Source organism: Hydra viridissima, unplaced genomic scaffold (genome assembly GCF_058129835.1).
Source record: "Hydra viridissima isolate aposymbiotic clone 2 unplaced genomic scaffold, HvirCarnegie_v1 scaffold_7, whole genome shotgun sequence".
Taxonomy (NCBI): domain Eukaryota; kingdom Metazoa; phylum Cnidaria; class Hydrozoa; order Anthoathecata; family Hydridae; genus Hydra; species Hydra viridissima.
In genome coordinates, this window is record NW_028324306.1 from 15,826,889 (window position 1) to 15,846,309 (window position 19,421).

The 19,421-nt window shown below is 27.5% G+C and overlaps 2 protein-coding genes across 8 annotated transcripts; both read left to right on the plus strand.

Moving 5' to 3' along the window:
* Nucleotides 1–877: 877 nt before the first annotated feature.
* Nucleotides 878–16,291, plus strand: LOC145184109 (uncharacterized). Of its 7 annotated transcripts, none has more exons than XR_016453999.1 (12): nucleotides 878–1,312; nucleotides 2,156–2,618; nucleotides 2,843–3,049; nucleotides 3,512–3,626; nucleotides 5,307–5,582; nucleotides 9,695–10,788; nucleotides 10,873–10,969; nucleotides 11,122–11,348; nucleotides 11,702–11,823; nucleotides 13,126–13,206; nucleotides 13,554–13,721; nucleotides 15,620–16,291. XR_016453999.1 is itself a non-coding variant. In XM_090092577.1 (12 exons), the coding sequence occupies exons 3-12, from the start codon at nucleotides 3,017–3,019 to the stop codon at nucleotides 16,054–16,056; spliced, it is 2,628 nt and encodes an 875-aa protein (XP_089948703.1). In that variant the 5' UTR covers nucleotides 880–1,312; nucleotides 2,156–2,618; nucleotides 2,843–3,016; the 3' UTR covers nucleotides 16,057–16,291. The 7 variants fall into 7 exon arrangements, 5 of the variants coding, with proteins under 5 accessions (XP_089948703.1, XP_089948702.1, XP_089948704.1 ...); XM_090092577.1 differs by having other exon boundaries at nucleotides 880–1,312; nucleotides 11,724–11,823; XM_090092578.1 differs by having other exon boundaries at nucleotides 1,128–1,312; nucleotides 2,967–3,049; nucleotides 11,724–11,823.
* A 24-nt stretch (nucleotides 16,292–16,315) lies between these two features.
* Nucleotides 16,316–19,206, plus strand: LOC145184373 (4-galactosyl-N-acetylglucosaminide 3-alpha-L-fucosyltransferase 9-like). Its single transcript, XM_090092581.1, has 2 exons — nucleotides 16,316–17,758; nucleotides 19,087–19,206. Exon 1 carries the CDS (start codon nucleotides 16,432–16,434, stop codon nucleotides 17,644–17,646), a length of 1,215 nt encoding a protein of 404 aa, XP_089948707.1. The 5' UTR covers nucleotides 16,316–16,431; the 3' UTR covers nucleotides 17,647–17,758; nucleotides 19,087–19,206.
* The last annotated feature ends 215 nt before the right edge of the window (nucleotides 19,207–19,421 follow it).

The window sequence follows — 19,421 nt, forward strand, 5'->3', positions numbered from 1 at the left end:
GCAATAGCTATGTAAATCTCCGAGTTGTAGAACTTGGTAAAAACTTGACCTTCACACAAATATGCTGATTTTGAAAATTATCAATTGTCAAAGTATTACTTACGGTCACAAAGGGAATTGGTGATCTGATCTTTTAACCTAAATTGTAGATTAAGCGTTTCTCCATCAATTTCAATAATTGTTGCCAAAGCGTGCATATCAGTATTGTTTTTAACAATAGCGCATGCTAATTTTGATTTAGTTTATTCATTTAATGCTAAAATCTTTAAAAAATTTCAGATTGAAATTTTGATTTCATTTCAAAGTCGCAATTAAACTATGAACGAGAAGAAACCTATATTGATAGCGTAAAACAAACTTTATTTGATGTATTGTTGAAACCTGCAGTAAAATTTCAGTAAATTCACTCAACTTTTTCACAACAGCAATTTTTTTCAAATGTAAAAAAAAAAATATTAAAAAGGGAAATAAATTAAAACGTTCTTTTTTTGCCTGACAATAAAATACTCTTAACATTGTTAGGAGAAAGCAACACAAAAAAGTCGGTCAATAGAAGTTTTATTTATTTGAAAAAAAATTTTTTTTATGATAATTTAAAATATTTATACAATCTTAGAGCTACAAAGGATGCGTTTGTCCCATTCCAACTATATGCTCAGGTTGGTGTTTTCATCATCGATTGCAATATAAATTTTCATTTATTCCCATGTTAAAAGTTCTATTCCCATTCTCCTTCCAGTATTTCCGTTTTAAACGAATATTACCAATGAAATTGTAAAGAAATACTTTTGTTTTGGTGGGTTACACTGCAGATTAATTTAAAGATATATTTTTTAAACAAGAATTACAAACCCATGACGCATTGTCTAAATGAGTCATGCTAGGATCTATTATAGCTTGTTAAAAAATGGACGCTAAACGCTTTCAACTACAGGCAAAAGGAATAGATATTCTTCAAGCTCACAAAATAGTGACGAAAAGCACATGAAATGCACACTCAACTTTTATGTGACTTTTACAATATGAAAATAGCTGCACAAAATATTTCAAATTGGATGAATTAAAAAGTTAATGAAATCATTGACAAGAATTAAAAAGTTAATGAAATCATTGACAAGAAATATTGACAGAGAAGAAACTGAGTTGTCCACCGCACAAAAAAGAACAAAAGTATACCTGATCGCTGTTAAAGAAGCACGAGATACCAGTTTTAAATTAAAACGCACAACTTGGACTCTTCGTCAAGAACAAAACAAAAAAATAATGGCTGACTCGACTTGCTTGGATCTTCAAAAAACTTTCTTAGATGCTTGTAAGTGTTTAGTCAACTTGACTAACGTGAAGATTTGTTTAACATTACATAAAATTAGGGGAATCTGAAGTGTTACATTTAAGAAATTTAAAGCATTGTTTTTCGAGACAATGACGACAATAACAATGATAGCAATAATGACTCTAAGATCAGTGTAACAATAGGCTAACTAGACTCAGTCTTATTACACAATAGGATTACTAGTTATAGTCTTAGGGCCTCAAACCTTTGGTAGGGGGCCCATGGCCTGCAACTAGCCATAATATTAAAAATCATATGAATGGAAAAAGAATGGTAAAATAAATTTCTAATAATCTAAAGATTTAAAAAAAGTTAGAATTGTTTTATCTGACCTTTTTTTTTTTTTTCATTACAAGTTTCAATCTTTGTTTGCACGGTCACAAACCGGAAAAAAAAACTCGTGGTCGGCAATTATTAATAATTATTGCAAAAAGAATGCAACAACTCTAGCATTGCATATATTAAGAGGTTTTAGTTTTTGATACATCATGTTGTGTTTAGAGGAGTGATTTACGTGATTGACAAGGTCTGCAAATGCATTCTAATACCGCGGACTGTTTTGTTATTTTCAGTGTCGCGTAAACATATGACGACATTTTTAAAACAAATATAATATTTTCGCTCATATTTTTTAGTTGACTATCATTACTCATTGTTTTAGATAAGGATGTATTAATAGCTTGAATTTGAAAAGTTTAAAGATGCTGAAGCTTTTTTTTTTTTTTTTTTTTTAATGAAGATTTCTCCTGTTTCAGTTAAAACAAGATCTTTTGTAAAGTTGTAAAAAAAAAAAAACAATTTTGTCTTGAATTGTTAATTTAGGATAGAGTTTGTCAGAAGCCAGTTATGCTCAACTGAGATGTTTAGTCGTAACTAACCCGACAGACTTTAAAACCAGACATGCCTTAAAATACCCGAGAAGATTCCGATGGGTTATGCGGATGCTTCACTTATTTCGGGTATGCGGAGTGTGAGTTAGATTTACGATTAGTGATTTACTCATGCGAAGTTAAGCAAACATTGTTATTGATGTTCCAAATACTGCCGACTAAGTCCTCATCAACCTTAGAAATATTTTAAAAAGTATATGATTACAATTTTTACTGAAAGGAAACATTGCTTTCAGATGAATAAAGCTTTTAAGGTACAAGCGTAACCAAGATGCGCAAATGAACGGATTTTCAAAAAAATGGCAAAACAAGTATATACAAGTTTTATATTGTTGTTGCTGTTATTGAAAACAGAAACGTATTTGGCTGAAGATACTAATTTTTCTTATAACAAAGTAAGCATTTCTTTATCATTTACTTCTATAAATTTCTCGGCAAGTTGCTAGCTTGCTGGATTGATAAATAAAATTAACATTAAGGCCACCTAATGTTATAACCTAAAATAATAATTAGGTTAAATAAAAACTTCCTAAGTTAAATAAGTACACAATACTAAAAACGCAATCATAAAATTTGCTACCATGCATGGATGATAAATGTCAGTGGTTTGTTGTTTTAGATAACATTGCACAAAGAAGAGAGTCAGCAATTATATTTAGTCAGATCTATGTTTCAGGCGTGATTAATGGCAGCAACCTTTGTTATATACAATTATGTTCGATATAACTGCATGCTTTTTTTAGTCATAATCTAAACCAAAGAATCATGTTGTAAATATGAGCTACTTTGTTTGATGAAATTCATAGCGTGCAATTTCTATATAAAGGTATCTATAATTTCTATATAAAGGTATCTATAATTTCTATATAAAGGTATCAATAATTTTCAACATCATTGTTAAATAGTCTGACCGTAGTCTTTTGCTAGTTCTAGAATTATTTCTAAAATAAGGAACTGTCCAGTAAGTGGAGGGAGAAAAGCTATTTTTCTTTGTGAGCTTTTATTTAAATGGATAATATTAAATAAATAGTATTCATAAATATATAGATGTTATTTTATGCACATCAGTGTAATTATCTTATAATAATACTTATTAGTAACATTTATCAGATGTTTATATTTTGTTACCTTATTTTTAGACAATTTTAAAACTTTATACAAATAAATCTCAAAATACTTGCATATTGAAATAATTTTTTACAGGATATGTCTTTCTGCAATTGCAAAAAAATTAAAATTTTTGTAAATAAAAATTTGAAAATTATCTCTAATGTGTATGTTTTTTTAGATCAAAGAAAATAAAGTTGATGATGTGCTTGATCATGGACCACACCATGCATCAGAGGAATCACAAGTTAGAAATCCAGGGAATTACTTTTTCTCAAGTTCACACAAATGTAAAGGTATAAGTTTTATGTTAAATTGAGATTTTCTATGACAATTTATTGTTTTTTGTTAAAATTTATTTAATGAATAATATAATGAAATACTTAATGTGCTCTCTGCTATAAAAATACTTTTTAAAATTTGTCATTTCAGTGTAATCAATCAAATACCAATATGATATAGAAATTACAGTGTTAGTGCTTAGTGATGCAGTATTCAGAAAAAAATTATCAATCTTATCTATTTGTTCTATCTGTTATAAGGTCAAACATTTTTTTGTACAAGTTGTCAAAGCAATATTTATTAGTTTAAACTCTTGGTCATGTTTTTAAAGAATAAAATTTTTGGTCAATTGATGAAACAAATATTGATTGGTCTTTGATTATTTTGTAATTTTTGTGTGAATTCACAGAAGAAAAAGTTGAGCAATTTTTAATAATTTACTTTGCAAATGCAAGTTGCTTTTACTTGTAACAATAATTCATCTAAAAATTATAAATTACATTTACATATATAAATTAATCTATTTTTTAATAATGTAATATAGCCTAAGTTTGGTCACTTACACATTATACAAAATTGGTTAACACAAATATAAATAATGATTTTTTTAATTTTAAAAAAAAAAAAATTTTTTTTTTGCTTTTAGGCTTATTTGCATTTATGTATATCTACCCAAGTTGATGTTAAATAATTTTAAAATTACACTGTTTTTCACTTTCAAATCTTCAGGTGACTCTTATAAAATACTTATTTTAATTTCAGCATTTCAATGATTGTTTGCTTGAAACTGCTAATATAAGGCATAATTTTAGAGGTGCTAATTTGCAAAAGTTATACTTAAACACAAACCATACAATATGACCAAAGTTACAGTGACTTAAAAAATCATTAATTTCTTAAAAAAGAGGTAGTAAAAAAATCAAATATCCAAATTTTTTTTACAAATGTATCTATTTTGGTGGTAAATGGTGCAAATATGTCTATTTTGGTGACTCTTAATAATGATGATGTTCAATATGTTCATTTCACTCAATATTTTGTTTATTTTCAATCTTAATATTATGCATGATTTTAAAATTGTTAATTTTGCAAGCAAATTATTTCAGTAAATTGTAAGGAGACATTACCATTTTTTTATAACTATGCATACACAAAGTCACAAAAAGTAATATTTAAAAAAAAAGTTAGTAAAATCCAATTTAAGAATGTTTTTTTACAATTTGTACTAAGGTAACCAAAGTTACATGGTGAATAAACTTAGCCAATATAGCGTTATCAATTTTTTCTACTTAACTTACTTTGAGAAGTGATTTAAGTAAAATTAAAAGTGATCTACATGAAAAAAGAACCTAAATTTTTTATTATTAAAATTGCCATGATGATCTTAAATTCATAGGTTATTGATGATCAATTACTATGAGTTAAAAAAAAACTTGTGTTGATGTAAATTTTTAAATATGTAAGTTAGGAACAAGATTCATAAACTTTATTTTTTGCATATTTTCTTGTTACTTTAAACAAGAAAGTTATATACATATCAATATATATTTACCTATTCAATCCAAATCTATTCTTTTTCAACATAATTGATAGTAAGTTTTTTTTCTTCTTTTAGAATTGTATGTTGTTGTTTTTTTTTTAATGGTATGTTTGCAGCTAAATGATTTATAAATTAAGTTGTTGTTTATATATAGATTGCCATGATGAGGAAAAAGATAATCTTCATTATGGAAAAGACACATTTGGAGCTTTAATTGGAAATCATTATGAGGAAAAGCATTCTCAAGAGCAAATACATTCTGCACTCACTTCTAATCAAGATTATAATTTTAGAAATGATATCAGAAGTAGTTATCAACAATTAAAAAGGCGGCATAATATAACCACAAATGCTACAATCCGCCAGATGATGATCAAACCTTTTAGTGGATCAATAGTTGGTGATATAAAACACAAGTGGAGGGATGAAGGTAAACTTTTAAAAGACTTTTGATTCCTTTTTTATTATGGGTTTTTATTTGAGGATTAATTATCATTTCAAGTATGTAGTAAACACATTGACAAAATGAAGTTCTTTTTTTTATGAAAAACTTACTATTTTACTAAGTGAAAAAATAAATAAATAAATTTGGCAAATGTGGCAATAAACTTTGGTTCAAGTTTGTGTATAGGTTTTTGTTACTTGACTTCAATGAATTTAAAAATTAAATTTAAAAGCACATAAATTTATTTTTAGCAAGAGTTAACATTTTAATATTTTCCAGTTTTTTATTTAAAATTTTAATCTTTCAATACTCCAAACATTTTGAAAAAAAAATTTTTTTTTCTTGTTTAATTTCAGTCAGACAAAAGTAACACCTCATAAGTAAAGTTTTGGACCAAATTTAAAAACTAATATTTTATATATATATATATATATATATATATATATATATATATATATATATATATATATATATATATATATATATATATATATATATATATATATATAAAAGATTTTTTGAACTATTCCTAACTAACACCTCATAAGTAAAATTTTGGACAAAATTTTAAAAACTAATATTTTAAGAACTAATAAGTTTTATTAATTAATATTTCAACTGTTAATATGTTAGTATATGTAGTTTATAAATATATTAAAATAATTATTTCAAATACCATATTTAGCAATATAATAAAGTTTTTTTGAAAAATGTTTTGGTTGAGTAAGGAAAATTTCTTTATTCATCTTTGAAAAACAATTTCTAATTCTTGCTTCAAGCTCTTCCAAATTCTCAGCACTCCAATTATTCTTGTACACTAGCTGTTTTAAATCACCCCAAAAGTTTTCAGTTGGTCTTGCTTCTGGAATGTTAGCTGGGTTTATATCTTTGGGTACAACTTTGATTTTTTTCATTTTTAAAAAGTTGATATCCGACTTTGCGTAATGTGATCGAGCTAGATCAGGCCAGAAGATAAACTTATTGTCTTTTTTATAATATTCTGATACTAGAGGAAGTAAAGTTTTTTCTAGTATCTCTTTATAAGTGTACTGGTTGATTGCCTGCTTACTGTGATAAATATAAAGAGGGCTTATTCCACGGGAACTGATGCAATAAGAAACTAAGAGCTTGTCCTCGTACTTTTTATGCAAGTTGTATCTTAATTGGTCAGAGCATTGAGAAGGATCAGCGGCATAAAACCTATCATTACCAGCTAATGTGCTATTGTTTAAGGTAAAATAGCTTTCATCATCCATAACAAAATCCAAGTTTTTATAATTTTCATTTGGAATGTTAGCCATTGTTTTTAATACTTGGGAAATTCAAGTTTGACTACAGTTAAAAACTTAAGTTACTTTCTTTTTGGAGCACCCTGACTTATTTTCAAAAAATGCAGCATTTACATCTAATTTTTATGCATCAGAACCTGATGATGCATTGTGTGACAGTATTAATGGCACTCGAGCTGGGAATTTCTCCCAGATGTGATTCAAGTGTCAGAGATGAAATTGTTTCTTAGATGTTCAAAATTGAGAACAACAAGCAAATTTTCTTTAGTAGCTACCTTAGCGATTCGACCACTTCCAACTTTTCTTTTTAGAGATCCATTCTCCAATTTTACGATTTTATCGTAAGCAGTTGATCTAGGTAAACCCCATTCCATAAACTGTTTAGCAACAAATGCTTTACCTTTTTCTCGATTTTTTTGGGAAAAAATTTCCATAATTTTTTCAAGGTCCTTTACTTTGACCATTTTATTTTCAATATTTAAATAATATTTTGAACTTATATAAATTAAATTTAAATAGATTATAAAATCCTCTTTCAAATAAGTATAAGGTTTTTTGCGTGCATGAAATAAATTACATAATAAATGCAATTAAAATTTGTCCGAAATTTTATTTATAGGGTGTTAAGTACAAAGTTTTATTTCACATAATTATATCAATATTTTTTTAAGTAAAAAAAATTTTTTTTTTTTTTTTTTTTTTTTAACTGTTACAAGTAGAAGAATATGTTTAAGACTTTCATGCAATTTATAGTTATTTCTCCACAGATGACTCTATTTTTTTAAGTGTGTTTTTTGCAGCTGCATTGTTTTATTTTTATCATTTTGGGAATTTTCTATACAATAGCAATGACCAAATGCAGACCATGTATCAAGGCTTTTAAATATAATCTAAGTAATAATCTAATACTTTTAGTATAACACTTTTTGAAAAATGTTAGATGTGTAGTGTTTGTAAAAAATCAATTGTTTCGTTTATTATAAAAGATTTGATAAACATTTTCTTATAAGAATATTTTAGAATTTCTGGATAAAAAGAGTTTCTGCATATGTACTAACTTTTGTACATGTCCTATTGAAGCTTTTCTCTGATAAATTTTTTTTACAATTTTTACTTTTAATTGTTTTGAAGAGTATTCCCCTTAAAAGATGCCATTGGTTTTTATGATGCCAAGATTTTATTGCCAATGAAGCAAACAATTCAATATTTCAACTTCATTTTTGGAAGGGCTTTCAAAACCGATTAAATTGTTGCGCAGTTTATAGCTGCAACAATAATATTTTAATATGTGCTTTGAAAAATTTACTTGCAATCTGATTATCCAGATTTAATCCTCACTTACAAACACAAAATAAAACATTAAATTATGTTACCTCTTGTTAAGCATTTTTTGTAACAAAGTTTTTCGTCACAAAATGCTTTGTGATGCTTGAGCCTTGGTTTTGAAAATTTTTTAATTTAAAGAAACAACTTGACAAAAATTGTAATTTATTTTTTAATGTTTTGTTTTTTAATATTTGATACAAGTTTTATATTCATATTATCATATAAATATAAAATGATTTTTCCCTTAAAGATGTGTGTATTATAAGTTATGAACCCTCAATTATAAATTGAACTTCTGAAAAATGTTTAAAAAACTAAAGAAAAAATTTAAAAGAAAGGTTTTTAATTAAATCAACTAAAATAAGGTTTACAAGGAAGTTCTTAATGAAATAAAGATTTAAAAAAGAAGGGAAAAAAAAAGATTTTTTGGGGGGTGTTTTTAAATAGAAGTTTTCCATGTAACAATCAAAATTTTAAAGTAAACATATCAAAAAGTATTTTGTTTTTATACTATACTATCAAATTCTTTTAATTATGTTTTAAATAAATGTTTAACATGACATAACACAAAATGAATTAGCATGACTATAATTAAAACAAAATTTTATTACACCAACACATACAGGTGAATTGTTAACTTAAAATGTTGTGAATGCTTTGGAAGATTTTTTTTAAATGTTTGGTATGTAAATAAGTTTTGTGCCATTTTCTAATCAATGGTTAATACTAATTAATCATGTGTCAATTGTATTGGTACCGCTGAATTGATAGTACCATTAATAAGCTCTTTTATTTAGTACCTGACCTTCAGACATTCACTCAACAAGTGTTTTATTATATTAAAGTTCAAGTTTTGTGCCAATAATCTTGTTTTGGGAAATATCAATTTTGGAAACAATAATTAATTGTTCATGGAAATTTTATTGCACTACTTTTTTGTCACATAAAGGGGTACTGAAACCTATTTGTGTACTTGTTAATGTTTTTGATAAGAAGTTTGTATTATGAGCTACTTAAACATAGTGAAACTATCAAGATTGTTATTGAGATTGAGTTAATTTAAGTCAGCCATTAAAAAAAAAAATGTCCTTAATATGTCAACAGATGTGACAAAGAAACCTTTCAACATGGTCATGCTAGACTGCAAATTGCTAAAATAGTTAAGGACCAGTTACAATTTCTTAATTGGGATGTTTTTATTTTACATAAAAAATGGCAGAAACTTATTCAATTACCCAGCTACTGTGTAACTACTGGATGTACATTTTAGGTTTGTGCTTCTTTGTTTAATATAAAAGAAAAGATAATTTTTCAAGTGTGTTTTTTTCATTTGTGTACTTTTACATTTGTTTTCATTTGTGACTGTTTGTACTACTTGCTTGCACTTTCATGTTAAATTACAAACTTGATCTTTTATGCTAACATATAAAATGTTTTTTTTCTGCTGAGATTTATCTTGCAAAAATGAATTATATTTACTAGACAAAGAAGAAGAAGGTAAAAAAGATGATTACAGCAAAAAAGATGATGACAATAAAAAAGATTATGATGATGAAGAAAAAAGTGCTACACAAAATGAACATGGACATGAGGAACATGGGTCATTTCACAAATCACATGAAGATCAGGAACCTTTTGATAACTCCCATGAGGAACATGAACCATTTCATAAGTCGCATGAAGATCATGAATCATTTCACAAGTCACATGAAGATCATGAATCATTTCACAAGTCACATGAAGATCATGAACCATTTCACAAGTCACATGAAGAACATGATCCATTTCACAAGCCACATGATGAGCATGAATCTTTTCACAAGTCACATGAACCAGGCTATCACAGCCATAATCCAAAAGATCTCCATAAAAAAGGTGAGGATGATGATGATTGGCCAATAGATGATATTGATAAAGACCATCATTTTGAAGATGACATGCATGATGAACTGGATGAGGAAGAAGAAAAGATATTTGATGATCATGGTGGAGGTTTTGAAGAAGAAGATGAAGAGGAGGAATTTGCTAAAGATCATTTTGATGACATGCATCATGAGGATGAGTTAGATAAAGATATGGATATGGATATGGATGAGGAGATTAAAAGGCATCATCGCAATCAAGGAAATCAATTTAAAGTTAATCATGAAAAGGATGGAGGCAGACAAATGAGACATAATAAGGATCATTACAATTCTCATGTATCACAATTAAATGAAAATAGTAAAAATGAACATAAGTTTCCTATTAAAGATGCAAATGAGATGAATCATGACACAGAAGCTGCTTATGAAGAGAAAAGGGAAAGGGATGGAATGAATAGAAATTATAACAAGCAAAAGTTCAATGAAGAGCATAGAAATGAAAGAGAGAATCAAAACAATTACAACCCTGTACAATCATTTGTTGATAAAACTCACCACATTCATGAAGCAGACAATGATTATTTGAACAATGCTGAAGAAAATATGGTACGTAGAATAGAGCGTGAAGAAGGAATGGATAAGTTACTTAAGGATGGGCAATTGACTATGAAGTATGATGTTCAGAAAAGTAAAGTTGAGTCAGTAAAAAAGGTATGTTTTTTAGTCAGACAAGATGATCGAAATTCTTAAAGCTTTTATTAATTGAACAAAAAATCAATAGCTTTTGTACTTCAGGATGCAGCAGATCCTTACAGTAGTATTGAAGATCTTAAAGTTGATGATAACGAAGGACCAGATGATGCTCCAAGTGGAAAAAAAAAGCATTTGCCAGGTATCTTTGCATGAGGTTATAATGGTGTAAAGAAATAAAATTTTAAATAATACTAAATGTAAATTCAGTTTTAACTCACCATACTAGCTTTATGATAAGGAATGTCATGTAGTTTTCTGTATAATCTGAAATGACCTAATTATTTGGCATAGGTGAGCTGGTCTGGAATAAAGATATGCCTTATAAAGATATAACTGATAGGAATAATGTTCACAGTCGTCATCATTTTCATGAATTTACAGAGTTCAGTAAGTTTCCAAAGTTTGGCGAACTTGGGAAAGGTAAAAGTCATCCAAAAGGTCGTCATGACCATCATGGAGAAGATTTTAGAGAGAATGGTTTCAATCATCCTGATACAGAATACCACACACAGGGACATGTAAGAATATTTATAGTTAAAATTATATACTACGAGAAAGATGTAGGAAATAATATCTCATTTGTATGTACTAGCAGTATAATTTCAGTATAATCTTTAGTATTTAAAATAAGGTCCATGTTTCATATCTGATTGAAAAATTTTAATCACAAAAATAGAACTAGTCATCTGGATAAGATTTGGGCCAGAATAACAAAAGCATTATTAAACAGATTAAAGAAGTTTTATTACGGCTGTATACACTTGTAATATTACTTGAATGTTATTAATGGTCATATATGTTACTATATATATATTATATACATTTTAAATTTCTTTATGTATCATTTGCAGTTTATTGTATGTTTATTTAGAATTTCATATATAATTTTTAAGATAAAAGGGGAAATACGTAATTATGATGATGAGTATGATTCATTGGAGCATGATGATGAAGATCATAAGATGTCTCACAAAAAACAGAGCCATTATGAAGGTAATTCTTTTTAAGTATTTAAGTGAAATATGCCAAGTAATATCAAAGTTATCATTACTAATTTCTATTTGCTATTTTTGCCATTACTCTTATTTAGACAAAAAACAAAAAGGAAGAGACAAAGATATTTAACATAGATAATCAGTTGATGGCAACAATTTTTAATGAGACTTTAGTTTTTAATTTCGTTACAGTTTGATCACTAAACAAATACTTATGTCATTCTTAAAATGCTATGCTTATGTCTTTTTTAAACTGTAAAAAATCAAAGCAGTGGTTTCAAAAATAAACAATATTTAGTTAATTTGAAATAATTTTACTAAGATAAAATGCAGCATCTATCAACTGCTAAATATTGCAATTGCTATGTGACTAGAATAATGTTTTCCACATTCAAGGAAAGGTTGTCCAAAACCATGGGTAGAAAAAAAATTAGCATGAAAAAATTGCCTGACCTCATTAGCCAGATTTTTCTGTTCAGTAACCTGAAGCCTGATATCTATTGGATGTATGTCTATCTTTAATTGTCCCAATGTGGACACATTTTACAATCATTTCGTCATTTTTTTTGTAATTTTTATTTTAAAAGATACAGTTTTTACCACACCAAGTAAGGAATCTAAATGACAGCAGTTCATCTAAAGAGTAGTGACAACGGTTCATATTCCATACTGATGTAAAGATTAGTGACAACATATTCATATTCCATACTGATGTAAATGTTAATGGTATCTTCCAAAGTGTACATTTTAAGGATGTTTTTTTCTTTTTTAAAAAAAAATGCATTTCTAGTTTTTTCTGGCACAAAAAGCTGTTTGGATAAATGAAAAAGCATTCATGAATAATATAGCCATCATAAAAGTATTACTGTAAAGTCAACTCTTGGTCAACAATCCTGGCAAAATCTTATCTATATTTAAAATTGTAGAACTTTCTGGTTGAGCTTGGTTAAAGTATTTATGCCTGCTAACCTTTTGAGTTGATTTTTATAAGTAGGTATATATCCATTTAATCCCAATTGGTGGCAAGATGAAGATTTCTCCTTAAATCATATTGGTTGATAATAGTATTTACAATAACACAGTAATCATCATCATCATCATTGCCATTATCACCATCACCATCATTGCATTGTTAAGAACATTAAAAACATATTCAGTATTTTATTATCAATATTATTTTCAAATTAAAAACTTTGATCTTTTAATTTTTTTTAAATTGTTTGGGTGTAAATCTCATTTACAATTTCCTTAATTGATCATTTTCTGGATATAACATCAATATAAGTGATATATTTCTTAGCAATTGAACATCTGCATGATGGTATTGAAAAGTTTGGGAAAGATGATGAAGAAGTAATCATCAATGATAGAACTCACCAAGGTAATTTGACAATATTTTTTACTAGAGTCTTCTGAATCAATTTTTTTACTAGAATTTTCTAAATCAATTTTTTAAATTATGTTGTTAAAGTCATCAAAATTCAGTGTTGTAAAACACTGAGTTTTAATGACTGTAACAACATGATTTTAAAAATTGATTTAGAAGGCACAGGTGAGCTGATCTGGAATAGTTTTAAAATTAGTTTATTGAAAATGAAAGTGAAAGTGAAATTTGTTTTGCTCAAATTATTAATGTTTTAGTCAAAATTAGTATTTCAAAAAACTAAGCTGTATTAATAATTGAAAGCAAAAATTATGGTATGTTTAAGTATTAATTATTTTAATTAGGAGATATTAATGAAATGGAAATTGTGAATCGACTAACTGACCCTAAAGCTAGTTTAATGCTGGCTGGCATTGCCAGGAGTCGTCATAAAGTTCATGATATTGATAACAGGTTTGACAGAGAACCAGAATACTTAAATCATGAACTCAAGCCTTATGGTACAAAAACAAGTTAGTAGAGTTTTCTTTTTTCTTTTTTTTATAACTCCCTCTATATATATAGGGTGCTTCTTAAAATAAAATGTTTAATTTTTCATCTTCTTAACCTACCACCCTTAGCCCACCTCACCCTATCCCATATTTTGTTAGTAAAAAAAATGCTGAAAAAAACTTTGAAGTATTTTTATGATATTTACTAGTAGCTCAACACTAACAGAATTACAAGTTCAACATTTTTTATTCAACATTTTTTGATACTGTCATTTAATATTAATTACAACTTCAAAAATCAGAATATTTTAAAATTACTCAAAAAGTACACTAATAATTGCTACCAGTTACTTTGAAATCTATAATCTGCAGTTCACCATAATCAATTAAACACAAAGAAATCCAAACAGTGACCCAAAATGTTAGCAATTACTAATAGTGGCAAAGAGTGATGTTGTTGAAGCAATAGCGTTACAAACTGCAGTGTAAGTTGAGTTGTTTAGATTTAGAAAATCATAGCAATCTTTCACTATGACTTGCAATAAAAACTGTTTTTGTTTCTCTTGGTTTGTGAGGAATTCATTAAATGCCTGAAGCATAGTTACTCCTAACACAGTTGTATTGTTGATGACTTTCATGCTTCTCAAGTTCTACTGACCACCAATCTTTGTCTGATGTATTTGAACTGCTGATCAGGAAATGTTGAGGAATATTCAATTCTGTAAAAAGCTTTTTAGTGTGTCACAATACCAAATCAGACTGCAACTTCTGAGGTATTGTGCTATTAAATGCAGTATATTAAGGATTATCTGCTGTTGTATTGTCAAGAGCTGTAACCAGATCTTCAAATAAACCTTCAGTACAAATGTGTTAAAGTGAATAAAAGATGATGGTTCACATCACTCAATCAAAATTGGAATGGAAAATTTTCAAGTTGTGTATTAACTTGTCATCCATTACACTCAATGAAAAGCTCTGAGGGGAGAAATGTACTTGAACATGAAGGAGCCCAAGCATGAAATGCTATATTGCTGGCTGTAGTGTCAAAATATGTAAGTTATTATAGTCAGAGAGATTCCATTCCCAAATTAAATTGAATACTACAGATACTTCTGCTTGACCAGTTAGATTAGGGAATTTTGCACCCTGACAACTTTGTTGTTCCAATTCCAGACACCAGAACTGTAAGACAATCAAATAGTTTCTTTGACATTAAAGCTGGCAGCATTTTTCTCAATTCATTATTAATGGACAGTGTGGATGAAAAGTTCTTGTATTTCTTTAGCTGCTACTTGCCAGTTATTGCATCTGGTTTTTATAATTAATTCATGTTAATTGCTAAGGCTAAAAAATGATGTCTAAATGACTCTGCTACTGCAATTATGTGTGCTACATTCCTGTCACTTAGTTTAATTCTGTCTAATGTAGCTGCTATGACTGATAACATTATTTGATGAGCTTTGTTTTGGTTGACTATAGAGGATTAGAGTCATCATCATTAGCATCACTACTACTGGTCATGCTAATGATAAAGATTTTTTTTTCAAGCTCATTTCAGTTGCTGCTGCAAAGCTCTACATTCATCTCCTGGATTGCATCCACTCAGCCTTATTTGCATTGCATGTTTCTTCAGCATGCACAATTTTGAATAAATTCTTCTGTGAGTCAGTTCTGAAAGATTCATTTTTCATAATTCCAATCAATTTCGATAAATTGGAATGAAAGAAGAATGCATCTCTTAGCTACTTTTCTTGATTGCTGTTGCACTACAGCATAGAGGGGTTTATCGGTCGCATTTATCTCTATTTCATTTTTATCAAATAAGTAGATTATCAGCGATCCTAAAGAAATAAAAATCTTGAGCAGTTCTTTTGACTTTTTTTTTTTTTTTTGGTTTATTTTCTGTTGATAATTTTTAGGCCGTGGTATGCTTGGAAACTCGGCTAAAGATGGAGGGGGTGAGTTTTACGAAAACAACCCAAACGTATATCCTCATGAATTTAGTCGTTTTAATCGACCGTATTCGCCTCAAAGCATTCAAAATGGTCAATATGGAAAACGAAGGTCGATAAAATACAATCCTTCTGATACCATTGTTGGGGATGGATTTAACGGAGAAACTACTTTTAAGTCGCTTGATCAAGCGGAGGATATCTTTAAAAAAATGCGAGAGGTTGTTAATGAAAGTTCTCCTACCAAAGATGAAGATGAAAAACACAGTAATCGTCATGTTGCAAGAGGAAAACGAGAGAATGTTTATGGAAGTACTTTAAACAAAATAGAATCAAAATTAAAAAAGATCCGGCAAAAGATATTTTTAAAATCAGCTTTTCAAAAGCAGCTCACGAAAGTTTAATAATATTTGCTTGTTTGGTTATTAATTGGTTGCTGAAAAACCGGCAGTCGTAGAGATTATTATAATTATGCTAATTATGTTAGTGAATCCGATTCGCTTCAAAAGAACTAGTTGTAAATACGAACTTTAATGTAGAATAAACTTTTTTTTTTTTTGAAAAACTTTTATCGACTAAGTATGGCGTACATTGACAAGTATCAATAGCGCACATTGAAGAATGAAATACCGTTTGAAAGTTGTATTTTTCATTAGCTTTTTTTTTTTTTTTTTTTTTCCGTAGTTGAAAGTCTATTGGGTAAGTGAAAAAACACAAATTTGAATGTTTAATTCACGAATTTACGCGAATTTTTTGAATGTCTGAATAATCTTTGAAATATGAAAAAAGGAAAAGGTTGCATTTTGCGTTTTGCAAAATTTTTTATTTTGATATCAGGCATTTACTACTTTAAGCGTTTAATAGTTTTTAGTTTTGAAGAATCTTTGGCTCATACGGCGCAGTATGTAAAAAAACTCATTCCAGGTCACACCCATCAGAGTCAAACCCAAAGCAAAATCATATTAATTCATGCGATAGACGAAAAGTTTTGGGAAAAATCAGAAAAAACTATAAAAGCTCGTCTTGAAAAATGCCAGTTTAAAAATTGTTCGGTAACATTCGACAAAAGTAAAGTGTACGAAGCTGACTTTATTATTTTCAGATCATCTACTCCATCTTTTTATTACAATGCGTACAAAAAATTGAGGCCTATCTATCAACAATGGATTTTTTTTGAAACTGAGGCCCCGTTTTATGGGAATCGGGTGGAAACCGTCGAGGGTTTGCATAATTTGACCATAACATATAAAAGAAGCAGCGATATTACTCTGCCGTATGGAACATACCGGAAAAGAAGCACTTTAGTAAATTTTAGTAAAAATGTGCTTGTTGACTTATGGAGAGAGAAAACCTACGATGCATTGTGGTTAGTGAGTAATTGCAAGCCTATCATACGAAAGCGGTTTGCATCTCAGCTATCTAAATACATAAATTTACATATTGGTGGAGCATGCGCGGAAGATTTTAAATCTATTAAAGCTAAAAAAGTAAATATTACAAGTAAATCAGAAATATCAAAATATAAATTTTACCTGGCTTTCGAAAATACTTTTTGCGATGAATATATTTCAGATAAATATTGGATCAATGCAATCGCTCACGGATCAGTTCCAGTGGTACTTGGCGGAGCTAATTACTCCGAACTGGCGATTCCAGGCTCATTTATAAATGCCTATCAATTCCAAGACATTGAAAGCTTAGGAAACTATTTACAGAAAGTAGGCTCCGATGAACACCTTTATCTGAAATACTTAGAATGGAAAAGTAGTTACGAATATGTAAGAACTTCGGATGAAGGCTGGCCTCACATGAGCAGTTGGTTATGTGTGTTATGTGAGATAGCAAACAACGGCACATATCCTAATAAAGTTTATAACATCTCTGCATATTGGAATAGCAATACAGATTGCAATGGTAAAGATCATCACGCAAAAATGATGCTTTTTCGAGAAATGTTTAAGAAATCCGAGCTAAACAAAGATCTAATAGCTTGAGTGTGGTGTCTGGTGTGGGAGGGGAGGGGTGAAGGAGGGGAGGTCAAGTGATAAGAAGTATAGATGAAATTTATTTTCAGTTTGAGATGTTTAATACAAGATATTTAGAGTTGTAAGTAAATATGTAAGCTTTGTTACTTGAGATTTTACTTAAACAATGTTGGTATCAGCACAATCAAATGTGTTTCTTGTATCATGTAGAACTAAAGTATCAAAAGAATGATTTATAACTTGGCAACGGAGCTTTTAATGAAAGATTCTCCTGTTTTTTAAGTGTAATTGCTTAATTATTGGCAAAAAAAAAATAAGAAAATTTTATTCTAAACTTTTTTTGGTTTGAAAAAGAAAAATATTTTTTCCCAATCAAAGTAATCTAAGGCTCTTTGAATCTGTAAAATGGGGTATGACAGGAGGGGGAATGTAAACAATTATAAACAAATAATAAACAAATTTTATGTCACTTTCAGCTTCATTTCTTTGTTGCTTATTTTAACTTTTTAGAGAAACAGTTTCAAGTTTTTTTACAAATGAATTTATGAAGAAATTTTAAGAAATTTTAAAAATTAAGAAATTAATAAACTAAAAATGGCTTATAAGATCTTTTACTATTATTATCATCATTACTATTATTATTATTATTATTATTATTATTATCATTATTATTATTATTATTATTATTATTATTATTATTATTATTATTATTATTATTATTATCATTATTATTATTATTATTATTATTATTATTATTATCATTATTATTATTATTATTATTATTATTATTATTATTACTATTATTATTATTATTATTATCATTATTATTATTATTATTATTATTATTATTATTATTATTATTATTATTATTATTATTATTATTATTATTATTATTATTATTATTATTATTATTATTATCATTATTATTATTATTATTATTATTATTATTATTATTATTATTATTATTATTATTATTATTATCATTATTATTATTATTATCATTATTATTATTATTATTATTATTATTATTATTATTATCATTATTATTATTATTATTATTATTATTACTATTATTATTATTATTATTATTATCATTATTATTATTATTATTATTATTATTATTATTATTATTATTATTATTATTATTATTATTATTATTATTATTACTATTATTATTATTATTATTATTATTATTATTATTATTATTATTATTATTATTATTATTATTATTATTATTATTATTATTATTATTATTATTATTATTATTATTATTATTATTATTATTATTATTATTATTATTATTATTATTATTATTATTATTATTATTATTATTATTATTATTTAAAATGTGCTGTTTTTAAGCGGAATTAATGTTATCAAAATATTTTAATAACTGATTAGAATTTTGAATATAAAAGATTCAGATTTTTCAGAATATTTTAATTGTAGAGTTGCGTCATACTTCAGTATTCGTCGGAGTAAACGCCCGGACTTAGATTTCTTTTGAACTTTTTTAAGCTAAAGTTGTGGTACCTCTTTCACTCATACTTTTTTATTCTTGAAGTTGGCGTAAACCTCATGGTGAATTTAAAGACGAATTCAAGGTAATTCAAATAGGAATCCGCAGTATTTGTAAAAAACGATCAGTTTTTCGAGGCATTACAAAAAATGAAATTCATATTGTGATAATAATGTATCGTTTTTAACTAAAATGGAGTCCTTTAGTGATTTTGATTTTTTTTTTTTTTGTTACTTATTTTTTAAAGGTCAACATTACTGAGCGA

Coding starts and splice junctions, on each gene's coding strand:
- LOC145184109 (XM_090092576.1), top strand. CDS start 2,523: ATGGCAAAACAAGTATATACAAGTTTTATATTGTTGTTGCTGTTATTG. Junction 10,789..10,872: donor AAGTTGAGTCAGTAAAAAAG/GTATGTTTTTTA, acceptor TTTGTACTTCAG/GATGCAGCAGATCCTTACAG. Junction 13,207..13,553: donor CAATGATAGAACTCACCAAG/GTAATTTGACAA, acceptor TATTTTAATTAG/GAGATATTAATGAAATGGAA.
- LOC145184373 (XM_090092581.1), top strand. CDS start 16,432: ATGAAAAAAGGAAAAGGTTGCATTTTGCGTTTTGCAAAATTTTTTATT.